The 20,823-nt window shown below is 38.5% G+C and overlaps 2 protein-coding genes and 1 pseudogene across 3 annotated transcripts; 1 reads left to right on the plus strand and 2 right to left on the minus strand.

Moving 5' to 3' along the window:
- Positions 1 to 514: 514 nt before the first annotated feature.
- LOC137746844 (plant intracellular Ras-group-related LRR protein 4) lies at positions 515 to 3,306 on the minus strand. The gene is made up of 4 exons (XM_068486856.2): positions 2,382 to 3,306; positions 1,306 to 2,219; positions 1,026 to 1,216; positions 515 to 857 (listed from the first exon to the last, which is right to left on the minus strand). Exons 1-3 carry the CDS (start codon positions 3,052 to 3,054, stop codon positions 1,070 to 1,072), a joined length of 1,734 nt encoding a protein of 577 aa, XP_068342957.1. The 5' UTR covers positions 3,055 to 3,306; the 3' UTR covers positions 515 to 857; positions 1,026 to 1,069.
- Positions 3,307 to 9,118: 5,812 nt separating this feature from the next.
- LOC137716251 (uncharacterized) lies at positions 9,119 to 14,639 on the plus strand (annotated as a pseudogene). Its single transcript, XR_015956170.1, has 15 exons — positions 9,119 to 9,595; positions 9,715 to 9,804; positions 9,995 to 10,066; positions 10,178 to 10,249; positions 10,348 to 10,575; positions 10,902 to 11,018; positions 11,109 to 11,219; positions 11,600 to 11,722; positions 11,817 to 11,885; positions 12,011 to 12,117; positions 12,610 to 12,693; positions 12,814 to 12,901; positions 13,461 to 13,580; positions 13,770 to 13,954; positions 14,073 to 14,639. The product of XR_015956170.1 is annotated as an uncharacterized LOC137716251 (transcript).
- A 631-nt stretch (positions 14,640 to 15,270) lies between these two features.
- On the minus strand, positions 15,271 to 20,645 carry LOC137735221 (trafficking protein particle complex subunit-like protein). Its single transcript, XM_068474634.2, has 7 exons — positions 20,066 to 20,645; positions 19,718 to 19,971; positions 19,529 to 19,609; positions 19,007 to 19,351; positions 18,556 to 18,716; positions 17,630 to 18,468; positions 15,271 to 17,277 (listed from the first exon to the last, which is right to left on the minus strand). The coding sequence occupies exons 1-7, from the start codon at positions 20,484 to 20,486 to the stop codon at positions 15,800 to 15,802; spliced, it is 3,579 nt and encodes a 1,192-aa protein (XP_068330735.2). The 5' UTR covers positions 20,487 to 20,645; the 3' UTR covers positions 15,271 to 15,799.
- Between the last annotated feature and the right edge of the window lie 178 nt (positions 20,646 to 20,823).

Consider the following 20,823-nt stretch of genomic DNA (forward strand, 5'->3'; position numbering starts at 1 on the left):
AAGTCGTCCACTCTTCTCATAACTATAACCGTAAGGCGTTGACTGCCACACCAAACAATTTCTAGAAAGAAAAAAAAAAAATACAGGTCTCCCCAAAGTCGACCATGGAAGGGGCTGACCGGAAGGTTAAGGAAGTTGCAGATCTGATGACTGGAAGGTTAAGGGAGTTGCTGATCTCATAATTACTCTAAAATCTCAAGATTTTCTAACCATGCGACTCTCAACAGTATGCAATACACTACAGTAAGTTTTGAAAATAACCAACAAGCTATTGGGAGCAAAGTCAGATGTAATCTGAGTTGCAATCATAAAGAAGAGTCTTCTGCTCAGATATAATCTGTGGAGAGCAATTGGGAGCAAAGTCAACAAGCTATTAAGTATTAAGCAACAATCAGGCATCTATCCGGATTTGGGTCAAGATCCTCCATCCTACAGATAAGATCAAGACTTTCGGTACCCAGATCACGTCGAAAGTCAGAATCTGAATATTTTTACTAAATCAGCAACAATGGAGTAAACATAAGATGCTAGATTCTATTTGAGTGGAAACAAATTCAATTACAAGTGGTAGAAAGGATACACATACGGAGACATCATGAACAACGGATTGGAGGTGATTTACAGAGTAAAAGTTTTTTCGTTTCTCCTATATGCCGGCTGAATTGTACACCTCATTTTGACTCAAAGATAACAGAAATACAGATGGATCAAAAGATAAAATTGTAACAAAAACAAATAAAAAACAGATATACAATTTTGGTATTGAAGAGTCAATGGAACGATTTGGAAACCCACCATCTTAGTTGATGTTGATTCGTAGTCTCTTTTCTCATCTAGCCTGCTAACAGCTGGTATTCCTGTTTGAAAGAAATAAGAAAGGTATGTGAGTGGCACAAAAATGTGACAGAAAACCTAATCAAATCATCCCTAGTAGTACTCGTTACATAAATGTGGAGGTAAAATGCATGAATTCTACTTTTCCGGCTCATAAGTAAATTCGCCAAGATATTGTTTTGGTAACTTACTCGATGGAAAATTTCACATCTCTTGTCAGGGATTCAGTGATTAATCAGGCTTTTACATAATCTTCACCATTGCGCTTCCTTTTGTTTGACCTCGAGAAGCAGCAGATTTGAGCCCAAGTCTTTTTCTGCTTAACAGGTTGTGCTTTAACATCTCTTTTTACGACCAGCTCAGCCATGTATTGAACAACAGCCTAAGATGCATCATGGGAGCACAGTTAACCTTGAGATAGAAGTTACAAACCTATTGGATAAAGAAGTCAAAACAACAGAAGAAACTTACTTGCGCCCCCTTTTCAGCTATGTGTCTTGGTGGGACTTCAAGAGGGTTTTCTTCAACACGTAGAACACGTAGTCGAGTGAGCATCCTGAAAGAGTCTGGGAGAACCCGTATCTGGTTGTTGCTGATATCCAACTCTTCAAGCATCTCGAGGTTCCCAATAGACCTTGGCAGGGATCGCAGATCAGCAAAATTGTTTCCAATGTTCATCTTAACAAGTGAGGTGGCAAAACACAAGTTCTCAGGCACAGACTCAAGCTCATTGAAACTCACATCCAGCTCCCTCAGACTCAATAGAGACGACACGGTTGTGGGCAACTGTTTGATGTTATTGTAACGCACGGACAAAACCTCCAAGCTCTCAATCTTTCCCACAGCTTCAGGAAGTGCTTTAAGCCGGTTATAATCTGCACGCAGCTCTTTGAGTGAGGTACAATGACCAATAGTATGAGGAATTTCGTCAATATCATTGGTCTCAACATTCAATGTCTTGAGGCTAGCAAGGGACCCAATTGTGTCAGGAAGCACAGCGAGCCTGTTTGAGCTCAAATCGAGCTCTTCAAGAAGCACCAATCGGCCAAAGGTAGCCGGCAGAGCAGTCAAGTCGTTTGCTCTAAGGTCTAGTGAGACAAGGCTAAGAAGATCTCCGATAGTGTCGGGCAGCTGAGCAATCCTGTTTGAGTGCAAATCCAATTTGGTCAAGGAGGAAAGACCTCCAATGGTGGTTGGGAGGACCAGAATCCGGTTTTCGGACAAATCAAGGGAGACCAATCTAGAAAGCTTTCCTATCGAGTCAGGCAGCCATTCGATTTGATCCATCAACTTGTTCCGAAGATTAACATCCTTAGTGCCTTTATTTGCGAACACTTCAATTAAACTCGCCAACTTTATTAGACTCAATTTTTCACCCTCTTGACCTATAGAACCCAACACACAAACGATCAATCAAACAAACGAAACCCACATTACCCAATAACGCAAAGAGCCCGAGAAACAATTCAAACCAATAAATCAATAAACGATTCAAACCTATAAATCAATAAAAAATACGATAAATTTATAGTGTATCGAAAACCCACCTCCAACTCCACCTCCTCCGGTTGAATTGAGAGCGGAAACCGACCTCAGAGACGAATCCACTATCTGGGGAGTTGCAGAAACAGCAGGTCCAGCCCCAATTCCATCCAAGTAGAATGCTTTCTTGGGCTTGCTGACCACGAAACTGTCATCTCTGCTGACTCTGGCTGAAGCAGTTTTAGCAACACCTCCCCTGTCAGTGTTGAACACATACGCAGCAGCAGAACCAGAAGAAGAAGGAGAGGGCCTGTGAGGAAGAACCCCAGAAACGGAATTCGACTTCGAACTCAAATTCACCGCCGCCGCCGAAGAGGAAGAAGTGGAATTGGGAGAGGAGACGCAAGTGGAGGCTCTCTGAATCAAATCGTCGAATAGATTATGTAGGTTCTCGAGATCGAGCAACTTATGGGCCTCCCGCATCTCCTCCTTGCCGTTGAAGTAGACCAAATTCCTCTGCATCTCCTGCAGCACCATGAATAGCTCCTCCGGAACTTGCAAGCTCTTGGTCTGCCTGGCAATGGCGTCGAGCCTGGCCTGCTCCGCCATCTCCACATTCCGAACCAGCGTCACCGCCGCTTCCACCTCATCGACGGCCGGCCTCGGCGGCAAAGATCTGTGAATTCTCATGATCTCTTGCACCACTTGGTCCACTGACTCAAACGCCGTCGTTTCCATTTTCCTCCGCTGCAGACAAAAACAAAATCAAATTTTGATTTTTGGGTGTGAAAGTGTGAGTGGAGGAGGAGAGTGGTGGTTGTGGAGAGTAGAGAGGTGGGGGTCGTTATGGAATTTGGACGCAAGAAATCAAGACACTCTTGCGTCGTCCTCTCACAAATCCAGCTATTTCCATGCGCACTCTCTTCTTTCTCTCTCTCAATCTTTTGGGGCTGAATTTTTATTTATTTTAACTTTATACTAGCCATCATCTACGCGCTCGTGTGCATAACACATTTTTTAAATGACGGTATGTTACATGTGACTTACACATTTTAAATATATTTATATGCATAAATTGACAAAAAGAAAGTCGAATATTTAAAGTAAGTGAATAATAAATAATATTTAATAAACAATTGATTGAATTATATTATTGCTAGCCTATTGTGAAGCTAAGATCACCCCTAAAAAAAAACATTTAATAATTAATTTAATCACATTATTATCCGTGTGCGAAAGAAATTTTTTATAAAAAAAATTATATTTAATAAACAATTGATTGAATCACATTATTGTTAGCATATTGTAAGGTACTAATTTTTTTTTTTATAAAATGAACTTTACTAATTTATCACCGGCACTACGCACCACTACAAATGTTTTGAACACAATATTCATTATTTTTTATTATATTTTTATTTCCCCTTCACGTGGGCACCATAAACTTTCACTCATCCTTCCATTTTTTTTATTCTTTTCTCTTTTGCCACTTATATTATATTATATTTTATGATGACCAAATTATCAAATTACCCTTTCATTATTTGATATATTTATCAAATTACCCTTGCATTATTTGATATATTATATTGAGTTGCTTTTGGATTTTTTTTTTGGTTGAGGGGCAATTTTATCCTAATGTTTTTTGTCGAAGTTGTGACCACAAATTGGGGCTCTGCCTTTATATATAAGAGATGTAATAAAAGGGGAAAGGAAAAATGGTGGTGCTACCGCCATACTCATTTTACCTCACATACACTTTTTTAATTTTATATCATCAATCGAATGAAATGAAACGATTACGGGACAGAGGTTCAGGGCCGAAGGAGTAGATGAAGACCTATGAATACTGTGAAATAGACTCTAAGAAAAGACTTAGGGCTTGTTTGTATGTGCTTTTAAAATAGCTAAAAAGGCTTTTAGAGAAAATGTTTTTGGGTACCAAAAACACTTTAAGTGCTTTCTGCAATAAGCAATAATTATGTGCTTCTTACAGGAAACACTTTAAGTGATTTTTCAAGATTTACTTGCATTTTTACTAAGGATTGGTTCCAAAAACATTTTCACTAAAAGCATTTTCAGTTATTTTAAAAGCACATCCAATTGAGCTCTTAGAGTACTTGGATTTAATGAAAGACGTGACACAGAATCGAGTGCAATGGCATTTTATGATTCATATAGCAGACCCCACTTAGTGAGAAAATGTTTTGTTGTTGTTGTAGATCGAATGAAATCAAGAAAATCAATTAACAAAAACTAAAGTAGTGTATAAGAAATAAAAATGCACATGTGAATATCACTGCCCAAGAAAAATGAAAATTTTGGGATAATTAACCATTGTGACATTTATTAGACTCATTTCTTAAGGTATCGATGATTTTATGTGGCACCAATTTAGTTTTCAAGTAAGAGCAAAATGAGTCTAATAAATGTCACGTCACATAAAATAATAGTTAAGTTGATAGTTTAACGGACATGGATCAAAAGTGTCACATTTTGTAAATGTCGGCTAATTTTTAAATGACATGACGAAACCTTAACTCTCCAAATCACAATACCACTTGTTCCAAATCACAACGGGGCAGAGTAATTAACTCCAAATATATATATGTGTAAACAAAAACACTATTTTTACTATATATTTGTATAATCATTTGTACTATTTTTTTAATAGAGATTAGACTCATATATGTTGATGGGTTATATTTTTAATAAAAAAAATATACAAATATATGATAAGTGTAACGTTATTATTCATGTGAACTGTAGTTTCCTCCTTGCATGTAATAAATGAATTAACAATTAAACCTGGGTTATTAGTTTTGTGCAAAACTGCTAAACGCCGTTGTTTAGGCCTTAATGAATCAATTAAACCGCAATCATTTATTGCACATAGTTTCCATGGGACCCACCTAATTCAATTCTCTCCCTAGTCCCCACACCTTGTCCAAAACAAGGAGAAATTTTTAGGTGTACCGGGTACACCAAAAAAATTTGGTGTACCCTCACTCATAACACTGTTTGTACCCTCACTTATTTTTCAATAAAATAATAAAAATCAAAATCTAATGAGTGAGGGTACACCAAATTTTTTTGGTGTACCCGGTACACCTAAAAACTTCTCCAAAACAAGACGGAAACGAGCGGCATACGCGTCAATTGGAAGCTCCGACGACTGCGCCGCCCTCGTGGGTGAATTTGACCCATTAATTTTGTACTTTCTAGTTAAATTAAAAAGGCATTTTATAAGATTACTTTTTTTATCTTACACAAAATATTGCAGGACATGTTGACTTATTTCCGCTCAAACAGTTTCAGTATGACATGAGACGACAAAATATACTAGCTCTATATTTAAACAATACGTTAAAACAGGTCGATGACTTCAAAATATGTATTCATGATTCTGTATGAGTTCAAATTTGAAATAAGAATTCTAAACATTTGCTCTATTGAACCAACCTCTTGGAATTGTAGGAAATAATTTTTAGAAGAAAAAGTTGATTCCATTTTATCAGAAGTACAGCCTTTAGAGATTTAAATCGTAAATGTATTACAAGTCGGTCCATAAATTGACAAAAAAGTGGCTTTTTAATGCATAAATAAAACACCATGGTCCATAGAGCAAGAAAAAGAAAAAAAGTATCTGTTTTTTTTTGTTCATTTGGATTTCGTGGGGGAGGGTGGTATGGGTGGTCATATGGGAGTCCTTGGTGGGTTATAACTTGTGGAGCTGGAGAGATTTTTCAATTTACTTTGAATGAAATGGTACATTATATGTTGTTAACAAATGATAAAATGTTTTTGTTAAAGGTAAGTGTTATTGACACTCTACAATCTCATTCTACACTCCTCATAAATGTATTTTTTCTTTCTTTCTTAAGATAGAAAGTTTGAAGTATAGAATGAAATTTTTGGAGTGCTAATAATAACTCCCTTGTTAAATGATTAACAACTTAAAAAATAAAATTTCCTTCTATCTATAATAACACAAGGTGTAGAGGGTTGGGTCCATTGGGTTGGAGGCGCAGTAAATGCAGTGCCGAGGTGTCCACGTGTGGTGCATGACACGTGTTGCTGCTTTATGGGCTGTGGGTTGGAATTTGATCGTCCAACAGCATCCAGCTGGCATTGCAAAGCAGCTGGTCACGGCATAACCGTTTTTGCATCTACTCCTACCAGCTAAGCCTTCTGGGGGCTATCTTTTATGGTGATGGTTTTTTGGTGTTTCATGGAGGATGTATGGGATGATAGATGATGGGCGGATGGATGGATGGATGGATGGGCGGTTGGGTCGGTTTTCTAGTAACTGCCACTATCATAGTGTGTGGGGAGTGAGGACTCATCTCCTATCACTCATCACATGATCTGCATTTCTCTTGTCCAATGTGTACTTCACATTTTTCACTCGTTGACCATGACCCTATGATTTCTCCCTCATGCAATATGCACTTTGAGTTTCTGAACTGAGATGTTGCGATAACGGTATTTCAAATAAATCATGTATTGTTGTGCGAGAATGTTAAATTCTATGATATTATTTATGATAAGTTTTAGAAATTGTTACTATGATAATACATAGTGTACGTAAGTTTCTTAGCTTTGACACTCTTCTTTAGTGTTCTTTTTTTTTTTTCTTTTCTAACAAACATATTATATACTTTAAGGGGTGGGAAAGTGGGCTAAACGTCACAATGAGCTAGCAATAATGTGGTTTAAATTCGCATTTGGCGAAAATCGAACCTAAGACCTCTCATTTACAAATGAAGAAAAATATCACTACACCGTAGTACTAAGTGTTTGTAGCAAGGAAATCTTCCCCAACAACTTGGTGTGCATGTTACAACTACTGTCTCATATCAATGACCACGACGGGGTGCGCGGTTGGCTAGTACACTATGAAGAATTTAGGGATTCCAAAACGGTACTAGGCTGGAGTGACTTTAATAACTATTTTGAGAGTTGTTTGAACTTTAAATAGTCATAACCATGAACCAAACTGTAATTGTTCACTTGGGCTAAAATGATTGGACTTGGGTCTTGCCTACAACTTTCGGATTCTTGGGGTACTCTTGACAAGTTTGGGCCACTCGAGCCCACGCTACTCTTTAGTCACGGACCCAGCCTCTTCCGCCCGGAAATAGATTCTTGTGGCCCATGGGCTATAACTATTTTATTATTATTTTTTGAAATTAAATGTAATTCCACTTTTGTCCTAAAATGGAATAGTAATTTCAGGTAAATATTTAGCGACGTCTCATGAATAGGTCTTTAGTGAGGGCAAAACTGAAATTAGAATGCAAAGTGGAACGAGGTTCAATACTAACAAAGGCATTACTAAAGTTTTACCAAATAATTTTGCCTTGGGCTTGAAATTCAAATGTAATCATATTTTAAACGAAAACTAACGAAAAGTTCAAAAAAATTTTAGTTTTAATGAAAAATGACAAATAGAGGTGTAGTGAATAGTACTAAGGAAAGGTAAAACTGTGGTTTTTCGTTCAAAGTGAACAGTACCTTGAAGTGTTTTGTTAAAACTCTATATTTTAAATTACTTTACATGTATTTATTATTGATACATTGCATTTGATTAACGATCATCAATCACTTATTTTTTTCGTTGTCTGTTTGCTCAGGTTTTTAGTTTGGTAGTCCGTTGCGACTAGATATCATATAAGTGGAGGGGGGTGATTTCCAAGATTGCTGAAAGAATTTGTAGAAGAGAAATCAACAGAAAAAGTGTTGGAAATATTCGGCGATACGGATGCTACTTGTCTTGTAACAAATCACATAAAATTAATATTAGTATATCACAATTTTGTTACAACAATTTTTAAAATAAAATAAACAAAATAAGATAAAACTCCAACAAAAGGAAGGACGCGGGACTGATGCAGCAGGTGGTGTTTGGGTTGTGGCATATATGGAAATGCCGGAACGAGTGGGTGTTTAATGGCGCTGCCCCGGATGGATCGTTGCTTGGGGCATTGGGTTGGGGGGAGTACGTGGAGGTGAATAAGGATGAGAGAGCTGAGTTATTAGTGCCTACGTTGAGGAGGAATGAAGAACACAGTGATGGATATAAATGGTGCTAGCTTCTCAGTTTCAGTCGATTTCGTTTCGCTATTGTTCACGATCTTGTAACAAAGCACCGCACACCGTGGCCGCTTTTGTGTTTCCAGACAAGGCAGCTTCTTCTGGGATCCACTTACTACCAATTTGGCTCTTTGACATTCTAGCTGCTGATGCTAATGCAGTTATCTAAGAAGTAATGCTCTACTTACCACATATTTTGATGTTAAGACAAGAGCGGGATGAATTTTTACGAGAAAAAGATCTTTCAATTAATTATCAATTAAACAAATTTATCTTTTGCAATTTCTATCAAACTGTGGATTCTATAATTTTATTCTTCAAGGATTTACGCTTGTAATCCGTATTAGTTTCGTGTTGCGTCGTATTTATATCATCTCTCTAATAAAAATAGGGCACATCTGTGTCTCCTCTTTATTAGAGAGATAGCATAAGTGATAGTACATATTTGTACTAAGAGTAATATTTTTGTTACGTAAGTGTTAGACTTTGATTCCAATAAAAAATTATCTTCTGACAAAAATAAAACAAATTTAACAGTCAAATGTATATCGATGCTCCTGCTAAACAATAAGTAAAATAATTAAAATATAATTGGTAAAAAAGTGCTACAAATTTAAACTTCTAATCATTACAAATTTAAATATTTGTATACAAAATATAACCGTTAAGTTTCCGTATCAGTGTCATGGAAGAAAAAGACCAACAAATGGAAGAGTCTCCCGCGTTTAAAACGGAGAGGGATTCTGACCAAGGCATTAGGTACAAAGATATACATACAAAAAAGAAGCCGCTGCTTCTTGGAAACCCTGGTTTTTTGGGGAATTTCATTCTTCCAAACTCTCTCTCTCTCTCTCACTCGGTGGCCGCACACAACACTGAAGAAGCAAGGACTCCATAGCCGTAGCTGCTCCAGCAAAGAAGACGGCTGGCCGCTCTCTTTTCCGAGCCACCTCCGCCTGCTATCCCAGCTGAACCGAAATCCCCGACGCCTAGGGCATCCTCACTGAAATTCTTTGCAGGAGGATCCGTAGGGCGGGCTTAGGGCGAGACAACCATGGGCGTCGAGTTCAGGAACAACGAGGCGACTTTCGATGAGACGGCGGAGGACGGTGATTTCACCGATTCCGACCTCGTGTATCACGTCAGGGATATTCTTTGCTCAGTGACTTCAGGTTCACCATCGGTAAGGATTCCGATTCCCGAACTGTGCATTTCTTACACCAGATTAGGGTTTTAGTGAGCTTGCCCTTGGTTGTTTTGGTGTGGATGTTAATTTTGACAAGTTTGATTTGAATTGTTTAGGCTCTGGCTGAAAACAAGGACTATGAACGGCTCATTTCGGTTGTGAGCCACGAAGAAGGGCACGGCGCCGACGAGGAGGCTTTTCTTGTGGTATGTTGTTGTATTACAATCAAGGTTTATTTGAATTGGTTTCATCGAAGTTTAGTGTTTTTTTTCGGTTTATTGCTCTGAGGTACTTGCTTAGTACATTATACTCAATTAATTGGGTTTCAATTGAATTGGTTTTGATTAAGTTTTGATTTTTTTTTTTTTTTTTTTTTTAATGTTTAATTCTTGGCAGACGACTTTGGAGGCACCATCTAGAGCAGTTTCTTGCATAGATCATGATCTACACAATCTACTTCTCTCTGCAGTAAGTTGTAAGGATAAATTTTTGTTTTTGTATCTCCCTGCATGTGTCCAATCCTTAGTTTTTTTTTATTTTTTATTTTTTTATTAATTATGAATTGCGAAAATGTTTCAGATTTTTAGGATGAACTTGTGGACGTACAGGCCTCAGGTGATGGATGCAGTGATTCATTTCATTGTTTCGTTGGTACGTGGGTTTTATATGTTTCTACATTTGTCAAATTCCAAAGCTTCTTGAATGAGTTGACAGAAATTTTAGATTGTTTTCGCTTCGTATTGCCGCAGGCTTCTTCGAATGGGATGTTTGTTGATGAATGTTTGGCAATGCTCACAAAACAATTCTTTCCATCTAAAATTTTCCAGCTGCCACGTGGTCTTACAAGAAAGGACCAAGTTTTATCTCGCGTGCATTCAGCTCTGAATGATATTGCTGATGTGCTACCACTCTCCCCTGTGAGACTTGTGCCAATTGTTTTAGCTGCAACGCCACAATATCGTTTTCATGATATAAATGTAAGTTAATTCTGCATGGCACGTCCGTACCCATCTATTAATAGTGTTGTTAACTCAAAAAGATATCATCTGCAATCTTTGTTAGCTTTCGTATGGTATACAGGCGACATATGGTTTTCGAAGTGGCCATGATTGTTTAGGCCAATGTTTCATTGTTTATAGCATTGTATAATATCGATTTGACTTCGTAATAATGGCTTTTCCCTCCAACTGCGATTCATTATTGAACACGTTTCTGTCTTTTTCCCTTTTGAATGTCTGCATTACTTAACATCCCAGTGTTCTCTAAATTGATAATTACATGATATGCCATATTGCTCTTGTAGACTCTTAGTGTTGTGATGTACGTAGAGAACATGCTAAACTTGGAGAGTGGCGCTCTTGGTGAAGTAGTTCGGATCCCAATGCTAGCTGGCGTGGTGGAATTGCTGCTAGATTTGGATGTATGTATATTCAATTGAAAATTGATATTAATAGTTGAACGGAATAATTGCTTTTTGTTGTAACAAACATTATGAACTGGCTTCCTACAGGTGGAGATTGGATGGGATGACATAGAAGATGACTCAAGTAAAGGAATATTTGACATGGAGCTAGAAGCTGTAGACTAGTCTACAGATGATGATCTGAATGATGGTAGTGAGGTATGATTGAGTTTAATTACTCTATCTAAATTAATATCCCATGCATTGAGTTTCTTTACGAGTTAAGCTTGTTTTGTGAGGAGCCAGGTATATTTAAGACAATGAGTTAAAAACCCTTGATTGTAGTATTAATTAAGTAATGTTGACAACGAGTTGCTAGAACTTGGCATGCAAGGGGGAAAGAGGTGTTCAAAATTCAAGGATAAAGAGACGATGGGGAGAGAAGAAAGTGAAGCAGAATATGATAGCATAGTTGCTACTGTGCAGTTTTCCATGAGTTTATTGATGTTTATTTTGGTTCTCACACCATTTTTGTTCTTTTCTATTGTTTATGATTATTTTGAACCTTCATTGTCAGCGATTGCAAGTTATTTATACAGATTACAAGAACATTAAGTATGAAGATTTCAGGAAGTAATTCATTTGCCGAAAAATTAGATAGCTTGTTGGTGTTAACTTTTGAGCATCTTGAGTCTTGTGAAGTTGGTGGCCGTTTGATCGAGGTATCTTTGAACTCTCTGATTTTGAGGCTTGGCATGTTCAATATGATTGTCTCCATTCTTTACATTTTAATTCCCATGTATATGGTGTGTTTAGGTCTTTGAAACTCTGCTGGAATCATTTAAGAGGACTGTTTTGACTGCATACAAGTCCAAGTTTGCCCAGGTAATTTATACAAAGTTTCCGTATCTGTTTTTTAAATTCATTATTTTGTTTTTCCCCTTTATTCCTTGTTGTATATCTACTGGTTTATTTTATCCCCTTATTAAATTGCTTCTTTCTTATTGCAGTTCGTGATCTTCTATGCATGTTCTCTAGATCCTGGAAATTGTGGGGTAACATTTGCTTTGATGCTTGAAAATACTTTTTTCTGCAGTACCGACCCCCCACTTCTCAGGTAATATGCTTGCTATTATTTGTGTATGGTCAGGTATTCTTTGTTTTTACTTCTTAGTTCTTAAACTGGCGTATTGTATTCGTAGCACGAGTTGCTTTTACGTTTGCGATCCTTAAAGCACTTAAAGTGGACATAAACATTTCATCCTTTTAATCATCTATATCATTTCTGTTAGTGATTCTCTAATTGCTATTCTATCACATTTGTACTCTTGTACCTTTGGGTGCAGCTTTTAGGATTTGACACTTTTCTAATGAATATCTGGACTTGCATTAACTGACCATTATGATACAACATAGGTTAGATATATATGAGGCGTGTCAGTTAACCCACATGTAATCACTGCCCATGTTAAGAGAAATGATGGAAAACCTGGGAGGCTATTATGTGGTTTAACGGTCACGAAATAGGACATTCTGAAGATCAGAATTTCGGGTTTTAGATGTTTGACACATTCTTTATGGTACTGATTTCTGGTTTGGGTTTGTGCAGAATGAGTGCCGTTTCTTATCTTGCTAGTTATTTGTCTCGTGCGAAGTTTCAGCCAGTTTCTGTGATTGCTAGCACACTGGAAAGGTTGTGTACAAACCAATAGCCCCATGCAATCTCTGTTATTACAGTCAATAATGAGACATAAGAAGGGAAAGACAGAAGGAATTTGTCTAATGCCGTTGTCATATGTTACTCTGGTTTCAGGTTGGTGGATTGGGGCTGTAAATATGTCAAAATGCAGAATGACAAAGTAAATCCGGAAGCTCATCGAGTGTTTTATTCTGGATGTCAGGTTTGTTTTGTTTGAATTTGGAATCAGTTCCTCAGACTTATAATGATAAATATTTCAGATTTCTTAGTTTTCAAGATATCGTGTGAAGAGCGTAAACAGCTGTTTAATCAAGTGTGTTTCATATTGAAATATGTTTTTGTTTTTATCTCCTACAACTAAGAAAATTAAAACGAAGAAGAAATATTTATGCACTGGTAGTCTAAAGACTCTAAACATTTAATAATACGTAGTCAGTGTAGGAAATTTTTTATTTGAAAAGTTTAGAATATTTAACAACGGTGGTTTGAAATTTGGTTTTTTGGTTTATTGAATATTGAATTGCCAATTTTGACTTTTGTTGACATTCAATCGTATCTCTATACTATCTAAGGGAAGATTCCATATCTAGTTCTGGAACTAAGTGTGCAACTTTTTGACATTCACACTGCAATTTTTCCCTATGTGATTTAGTTGCATCATTTGATTCATGTGCTTCTATGCTTAAGTTACTTAAATGTTATATCAAATTTTTGCTATATCAAATATTTATACTTATATGGCCGATTTACTGGTCCAACAGGCCATCATGTATTTGCTGTGCTTTCGAATGAGATCAATGATGGATGTTCCTCTGCTGAAGTCATGGCTTCTTCGTCTGCCTTTAGAGTCAGTTTTGAATAATAAATTGAGCCCGCTGGAGGTGAGGACTGTTTCTGGGCACAATCATATAATTGTAGAAGGACCCTGACAAAAAGAGGCTACATTAAATTATACCGTTTATCCTTCTATTCCCTCGGTCTTTGATTCTCTTTTATACCATTCGAGAAGGATGCTTTTATGTTTAAAACTATCGAATCATTGGCCTAATTTTGTTCTTTTATTTTGAAAGGTGTGTCTGCCTTCCATAGTAAACGAGTTTCTAAGGCAATCAAAAGCAGCTGGTTTATTCATGACACTTGAGAAATTCGAATTCGATGACTTTCTGGAATCAGAACTTTCAAAGGAATTTGGTGGGAGGGAAAGGCTCGATATGTTCTTCCCATTTGACCCGTGCTTGCTGAAGAAAAGTGACAGGTTTGTATTAACTTTGAACTTTCAAGGTCAAAAAGGAAAGTTTTGTTAGCTGTAAGAATCCAATGCTTAAAAATTCTTTTGAAAGCTTGTCTGACACTGGTTTTTCCTTTATCTAAAGATACATCCGGCCGAAGTTCATTTTCTGGTCTATGGTTCATCCTACATATGATATTGACGAAGATTCCTGTGACGAAGACATAGGTGAATCTGTTGCGAATGTGAATCTGTTGCGAATGAAAATGTGGACAGAAAGGATTATGCGATTTTGCACAGCTTGGAGGAACAGCATTATGATCTCGATGAATTTGACTCTGCGTTGAACAAAATGTCCATCACACCAAAGAATTCCCTACATGGTACATTTGGTGGTGCAGTAAAGAAACCCATGCGAATGCCTTCAAGAATTAGGCCGTCCACAAGTCCGGAGTCTGTAACTTAAAGCGCAAAACGCGTTCTTTTCTGAAAGAAGCGTGAAAACTGTATTGGTTGTACAAACAGATATTGTGCTGGCCAGAGTGACCCGTCGTCGGGGGAATGTGGTGAGCTGATGATGAGTGAGATGTGTAGTGGTAGAGTTCAGCTTCTAGCTATTTTTCGGTTGTTTTATGTAAGGTTTATACTTATGGAGCCTTGTTCTCCTGCACTCCATCAATTTAATCAAATTTACAATTTTGAATTTGGACAACATGCTATCCCCCCTTGGCCCTTACAGTTGAGTGGAAATCCCTGTTAAACCAGACTTGTCAGCCAAAATGATCTCTGAGATTAGGATAACTCCTCAGTTTTATTACTAACAATGATAAAAGATAGAAATGATCTGAGTTTGTCCATTTTAAATCATTTTGATCATTTTGTGAAAATTTGTCATTACTTTTGTTAAATTGTTACGTAAACGATCGATCGCAAGATCACCTTTTTACAATTATTTTTATCAAACCAACTCCTTCACAAACAATAACAAAAAAATGCTTCTGAACCTATGATATGACCCTTGAAGCAAGCAATCTGGCTTTTGATGAAACTTTAAATTTTAAATTTACGTACATGTCGATTTAAGGCCAATTGGTCATGACAGTGTACTTTTCTTACCGTGCCAAGTTCGAATTCCTCCTATATAGATCAGATTAGTTTACAGTTTCCACTGTCAGCATGAATTTTGAATTTGAACAACTTATCTTGTTATCATCTCCATATTTAGAAGAGTACTTTTATAATTAATTACAAAACCCCCGCCTAAGTTTATCAGTTTTCCAAAGGGCACAACCTTATTCAAAATTCCATTTGGTTGCAAGTATTGACGGGTGCAAACTGCAAACTGTAAAATCATCTTGTCCTTGATTGTTAACTTTTTATCGAATCATTAACATTAAAGATACAAAGAAATGTCACCACTATTAGTATTTCCAACCCACACCACCGTCATAAATCTGAAACACAAGTTACCGTTGGTCAATTCCGATCAGTGTCACCCCGCCGACACCAGCTGCAACCATCAGTGAAAGTGGTTGAACCAGTGTACTCTTCACATCCAGACTTGGGGCTTCCAAGCCATTTTTACTCAATATTTCACCCCGGTAATCGTACGTTCTTATCAGGATTCTCCAAGTTCAGCCCCTCCCGTTGTTAAAACCGTACTTCGAAAAGGTGCAAACCATTTCCTAATCAAAATGTGTCAATGCAATTGATCCACGAAATATTACAATCCTGAACTTGATGTTTCCGAGTAAACCACCTCGTCATTGCCCGACATTAGCAAAATACAGCGCAAATCAATCCAACAAGCATCTAGCAAGCCTGTCATCACACACTTTGTATCTGCAAAAAATTATTCAAGAGAGGCAGGATTCATTCAGCCACCACTGATTCCATCCTATCATCTCCCACAGCAGCCATCTTGAAATGAGGCTTAGAAGGAAATACAAAAATTGTTGATGCAGCAATTGAGGGCTGAAACCCCGTTGAATATCTAACTGATGTTAACGTGAATCTCGGTAGCTGTTGTGCGCCTGAGGCAAGTGGAACAAGCTTGTATCGGACGATGTGCTCAGATTTTGGAAGAATAAAGATGCTGTCATTGTGAGACCCAGCTAACACAAAACTTTGTGCATCTGCTAATGAAATTTTGGCCTCCTGAAGCAATTCAGTCTGGTTCTGTATTTTAACAAAATACGTGAAAGGATCTCCGAGGATCGCATAAGGAGGACATTCCAAACTCACAACAAGAGGCGACAACTCTAGATTAACATCTGGAAGTCTGTGTGTAGTTAAAACTGAAGCCGTAGAACCATGTTCCACTGCAGTCCCGGAATCCCTTCTCCATCTAAGGCACACATTACCTAACCTGAGCTTTGAAGAATTCATCTCAGAAATGACAGTGTAAACCTTCTTGAACTCTTCTCCTGGAACTAGAAGGGCAGGGTCTAATAGGTCCTGACCTCCATGTTTCACAGAACATGACCCTTCGGTGCCATCATTATCATCTGCTTCAAGAGATAAGGATAGCAACTGAAGTGGCACATCGGAGCAGTTCTTAGCACTAACAACTAGTACACTTGTTTCGTTTAAAGGCATTGATGCTGACAGGTCAGAATCAGGACCTGGCTTTATCCTAGAAAGTAACAATGGATACCTCCGGAAGGGAAGCATAAAGCGATGGCTAATTGTAATTGCATTCTTTCCTTCAATCTGCAAGCTCTTGTGGACATTTACCTTTTGAGTGTTTTCATTGTTATCTGGAGAATAACCCAAAGATACATAGAGCATAATTGGTTTCGGTCTGTGCCACTTGATTTCCAATTTGCAAGACCACGAGTCTCCACTTTTGAGAGCAGGAACGGAAACCAATCCAAAAGACTGTTGAATTTTCTTGATTTCATCAGTGTTCAGTTGGGATTCATCTCCTCCGTCTGGTCCAGCAATACCAAGAAGTTCAACATGATGACTATCAGTAGATAGATCCGTGTCCCTTGGACTAAACAAACCACCTCCCCTTACATCCACCAGATTGATTTTCAACTCACCAGAATTAACATCATGGCCCTTGGATGTAACAGTAACAGGTACTATGAAGCTCTCTCCAGTAAGTGCAGGGCCGGCAGACCCTAAACTAAGATCCACTTCTGGGTCTGACTCTTCAACCTGAGTAGCCTTCTGACCAGAGAATGCCAGAGCAGGGTCCTTGGTTGGATAGGTGACCACGCGATCTTCAAATTTCCAAAGAGGCAATTCATCCATTGAAGCAGGACTTTCAGCTCTGCAACAGATTGTGAAGTGGGGTCCTATTTTTGCAATAACAGATATGCATTCAAGCTTTCCGCTTTGATCTGAGTAGTCAGAGAATTGTGTTACAATCAGATAATAATAGGAGGGCATGATAGATCTATCAAGACTATCAACAAAATGAATTCCTGGTACTCAAAGGAGGAATGCAATAATTTAATAATCAAGCATAAAGCAATGACGGAAACTTTTAAGTTTTCTAAGCTGGCTTAACTCAACCCAGTTAAATTGCTGGATGAACCAGATGGGGCATCCACAACTTATGAGTTGAGCTTCAATCACTTACAATAGAGTACATCAAACTCATGTTATATGCTAATTCAATGATGCATAAGGCTATTTCTACTACATGCATAATCTGAACATTGACAAGTGCAGAAAAGAAACTTTGTTTACCAGATTTGATGTTATATGTCAATCGCAGCCACTTATTTGTAGAAAGTGCCAAAGAAGGAGCAGTCTCTACCCGGCGACCCGGTTGGCCATCACTCACGTCAACTACATGAGGCCTTTTGCCATTCATGATGATGAAGTTACAGTCAGACTGATTGAACTGGACTTCTAACTGATCAATCTCGAAATTAAGGGGTAACTGTGACAGAAGCGACAGCGTAACCAATGTGGATGAGCCAGGCTTAATTATTTGTTCATGAAAAGCAACTGAAGCTAGAAGTACCAATCTGAGGGGACTGACAAGATCAACTTCAAGGTGAAGTGGACTTTCACCAGATACTTTCAGATCATTACCATTTTCAGTTGATGCCAATCTCAGTTCTCCACTAACAAGACCAAAAACTTCTTTGTGTATTGTTTCTCTTTGTTGGAGAGTCGCAGGCCCAGCAGGACCAGATTCTTCAAATCGGAAAGACTGGATACCAGTATCAGCTGATATAGGGAGCGCAGCCATTTCAAGGGAGTACTCCATAAAATCTTTAACTTTACTCTGTGTCTTTGAACATTCACGCAGATAACCCAATACCTCCCACAACAAAATGACCCAACCCTCTTGTCTGTATAGACTTGCAATGTCATCAAAAAGCTGTTTCGCATTGCTAAAATCACCTAGAGCATAATATTCTCTAGCCATCTGGAATCCACAAAATGAGCCCATTCTCCTGACTTTGCGATTATTGTATGATTCACAAGATTTTTTTAGTAAAGCAATAATTTCAAAGGAATCTTGGAACCTTTTTCCTTCAGAAATAGCATAACGCATGTACTCTTCATCAGTAAGGCTGCAAGTTGAATTAAACTTTGTTAGCTTTAGTAAGAGAATCAAACAAGTCAAGAAAAAAAAATTCACAGCATTGATCAACACTTACGGTTGCATGACAAATGTATCTCCTTGCTCAATTAAGCGAGCAAACTGACCCAAATAAGACGAAGGTACCACAGATTCAGCACTGCAATCGATATCACCTTCTGACATTGAAACTGCAAATTCCAAAGAAGATCTCTTCTCCTTCAAGTAATGAGCAGCTAACTGTTTTAAGAATAAAGTTCTTTGAATCAACAGAGCAGAAAGTATAATCTGTCTAATTAAAGCTAATCAAACTTTTAATCAATCATTCTACATAAAATGTTGGTATAGTATGGGTTAATTAGACAATCTAATTTGGTAGACACTGTAAGAATACTGTCCGGGCAGCAGCTGCTTTGAGTAGAATGAAAATGAAACAGTATGGATGGAACTTAAAAAACTGATTATGGAACTTTAAGGTGATATATCACGCCATTCCTTGATTTGGTAAAATATTAGGATTGTAAGCTCACCTGACAGTAATGAGCCGGCTGAAGTTCCCACTCAGTCAAAGGTCTGTCTGCTGTGCCTACAGGAAGAGGTGAAATGCTTTGAATGGCTGTTGAACTCGTCTCCAACAATTCAGCAAACACCAAGAACTGTCTACCCATCCACTCCCAGTGAAGAAATATAGCTTCTGGTGCTCCTATGAGCTTTCTGTATGAAGCATTGTGCTGGCGGAACCACACAACTGCTTCGACAATCTTCCCACCATGCAATAACAAGGTTGAAATTTTAAAATGCAATTGCTCCGCAATAGTTTTTATCTCAACTAACCGTTGAATTGCCGACACACTACTTGATGCCCCAGCAATTAACTGCAAGCAAATTCAAACATAATCTCAACAACATTGAACAGGTCGAAAGTTACCACCCATGACATATCTTTGATGAAATCCATACTATTGGCATTGTACTACTGGGTTTGGATTCTTGGGAACCTACTAACTAACTCGAAAGGCATAAAAAATGTGGAAAAGCACAATAAAGGATACCTCCCGAAGGGTGTGATAAGCATCCTCATAAAACCTCAAAGCTTCAACCCAATCTCTTCTGAACTCAGCATACACAGCAACCTACAAAATTCATGAAATTGAATTGATACATACATTATCATCAGAAATTCGAAAACCGATACAGATTCAGCTAGTGATCAAAAGACAAATTTTCCAGCTTGAACTTACTTTGAAGGAATAGCGAATGTTGAGGTCAGCCGGATTGGAAGACTTCCTCTCAATGCGAGCTCTAACCCTTCGTCCTTCGTCTCTGTAATACAATCCGGCCAGCTCTGCAAACACGCTTCCCAGTCTATGGAGAGACTCTTTGAACTGAGAACCATCGCTGCCGCCATCTGGGTTGCGGTAAAACGTGAGAAGATACTTGGCATCCACCTCCGCGCGCTTCCGCACAGCCACCATCTGATCCTCCGAGATTTCATCTGCACCAAATCGAACCCAACAAAATTCAAAATCCAATCTTTTCAAGGCCCAATTAAATCCACCTTACAAATTTCGAGTCTCGGAGTTTCCGACCGCTGGGATTGGAGTAGACGACGACGACGACCAGCTTGATGTTTCTGCCGCGGAGGAGGGCTTTGAGGCCGTCGAGGTCGGAGCAGAGTTGGAGCCACTGAGCAGGGTCGCCAGTGACCCGATCCGATGAGAGGAGGGCGGCGACGACGGCGGGGATTTTGGTGCGGTGCTTGAGGAGCCAGTCTCGCTTTATTATTCCGGCGGGTGGAGGGGCGGAGGAATCGGAGGCGGGAGTGGAAGTAGGGTTGGGCTTTGGGGGTAGGATGAGTGAGGCCTTGGAGAGGTCGGGCAAGGCGAGGGTGTTGATTGGTGGGGAGAGAGAGTGGAGGTGGGCGGAGATTGAGGTGTGGAGCTCCGGGCATCCCACCACTGACACCAGGCTCACCGGCGGACTCCTCATTTCTTCTGGGTAGTCTTCCATTTTCTCCGATTTTCTCTTCTGCTTCGTCTTCAGTTGGTTTTTACAGATGCAAATCTGAGAAATGGAATAACGAGGACGACGATGCTTGGGGTTGAAGCATATGAGATTTGAGGTTATTGGGCCTTACAACAATTACCTTTTAGTTTTGGGCTTCTACCCACTCACACCCAAGATTTTGATAAGCATATAGAGATTCTCAAAATTCGGAGTTCTAATCTATAGTTTTTCGAAATGTTCTAAACTTTTTTTTTTCTTTTCAAAAATGAGATCTGGTGGCCAACATGTGTTGCATAAGAGCACTGTTCTAAAAACTCATCGTCTAGTTCACGATTCTCAT

Source organism: Pyrus communis, chromosome 15 (assembly GCF_041283825.1).
Source record: "Pyrus communis isolate YQ-2024b chromosome 15, ASM4128382v1, whole genome shotgun sequence".
NCBI classification, from domain to species: Eukaryota; Viridiplantae; Streptophyta; class Magnoliopsida; order Rosales; family Rosaceae; genus Pyrus; species Pyrus communis.

Excerpts from the sequence above, each read along its gene's own strand:
- LOC137735221 (XM_068474634.2), bottom strand. The coding sequence starts at position 20,486 with ATGGAAGACTACCCAGAAGAAATGAGGAGTCCGCCGGTGAGCCTGGTG. Across the intron at positions 18,717-19,006 it reads AGCCGGCTCATTACTGTCAG|TTAGCTGCTCATTACTTGAA; the intron begins GTGAGCTTACAA and ends TTCTTAAAACAG. Across the intron at positions 18,469-18,555 it reads GATACATTTGTCATGCAACC|CCTTACTGATGAAGAGTACA; the intron begins GTAAGTGTTGAT and ends TTCAACTTGCAG.
- LOC137746844 (XM_068486856.2), bottom strand. The coding sequence starts at position 3,054 with ATGGAAACGACGGCGTTTGAGTCAGTGGACCAAGTGGTGCAAGAGATC. Across the intron at positions 2,220-2,381 it reads CGGAGGAGGTGGAGTTGGAG|GTCAAGAGGGTGAAAAATTG; the intron begins GTGGGTTTTCGA and ends TGGGTTCTATAG. Across the intron at positions 1,217-1,305 it reads TAGCTGAAAAGGGGGCGCAA|GCTGTTGTTCAATACATGGC; the intron begins GTAAGTTTCTTC and ends GATGCATCTTAG.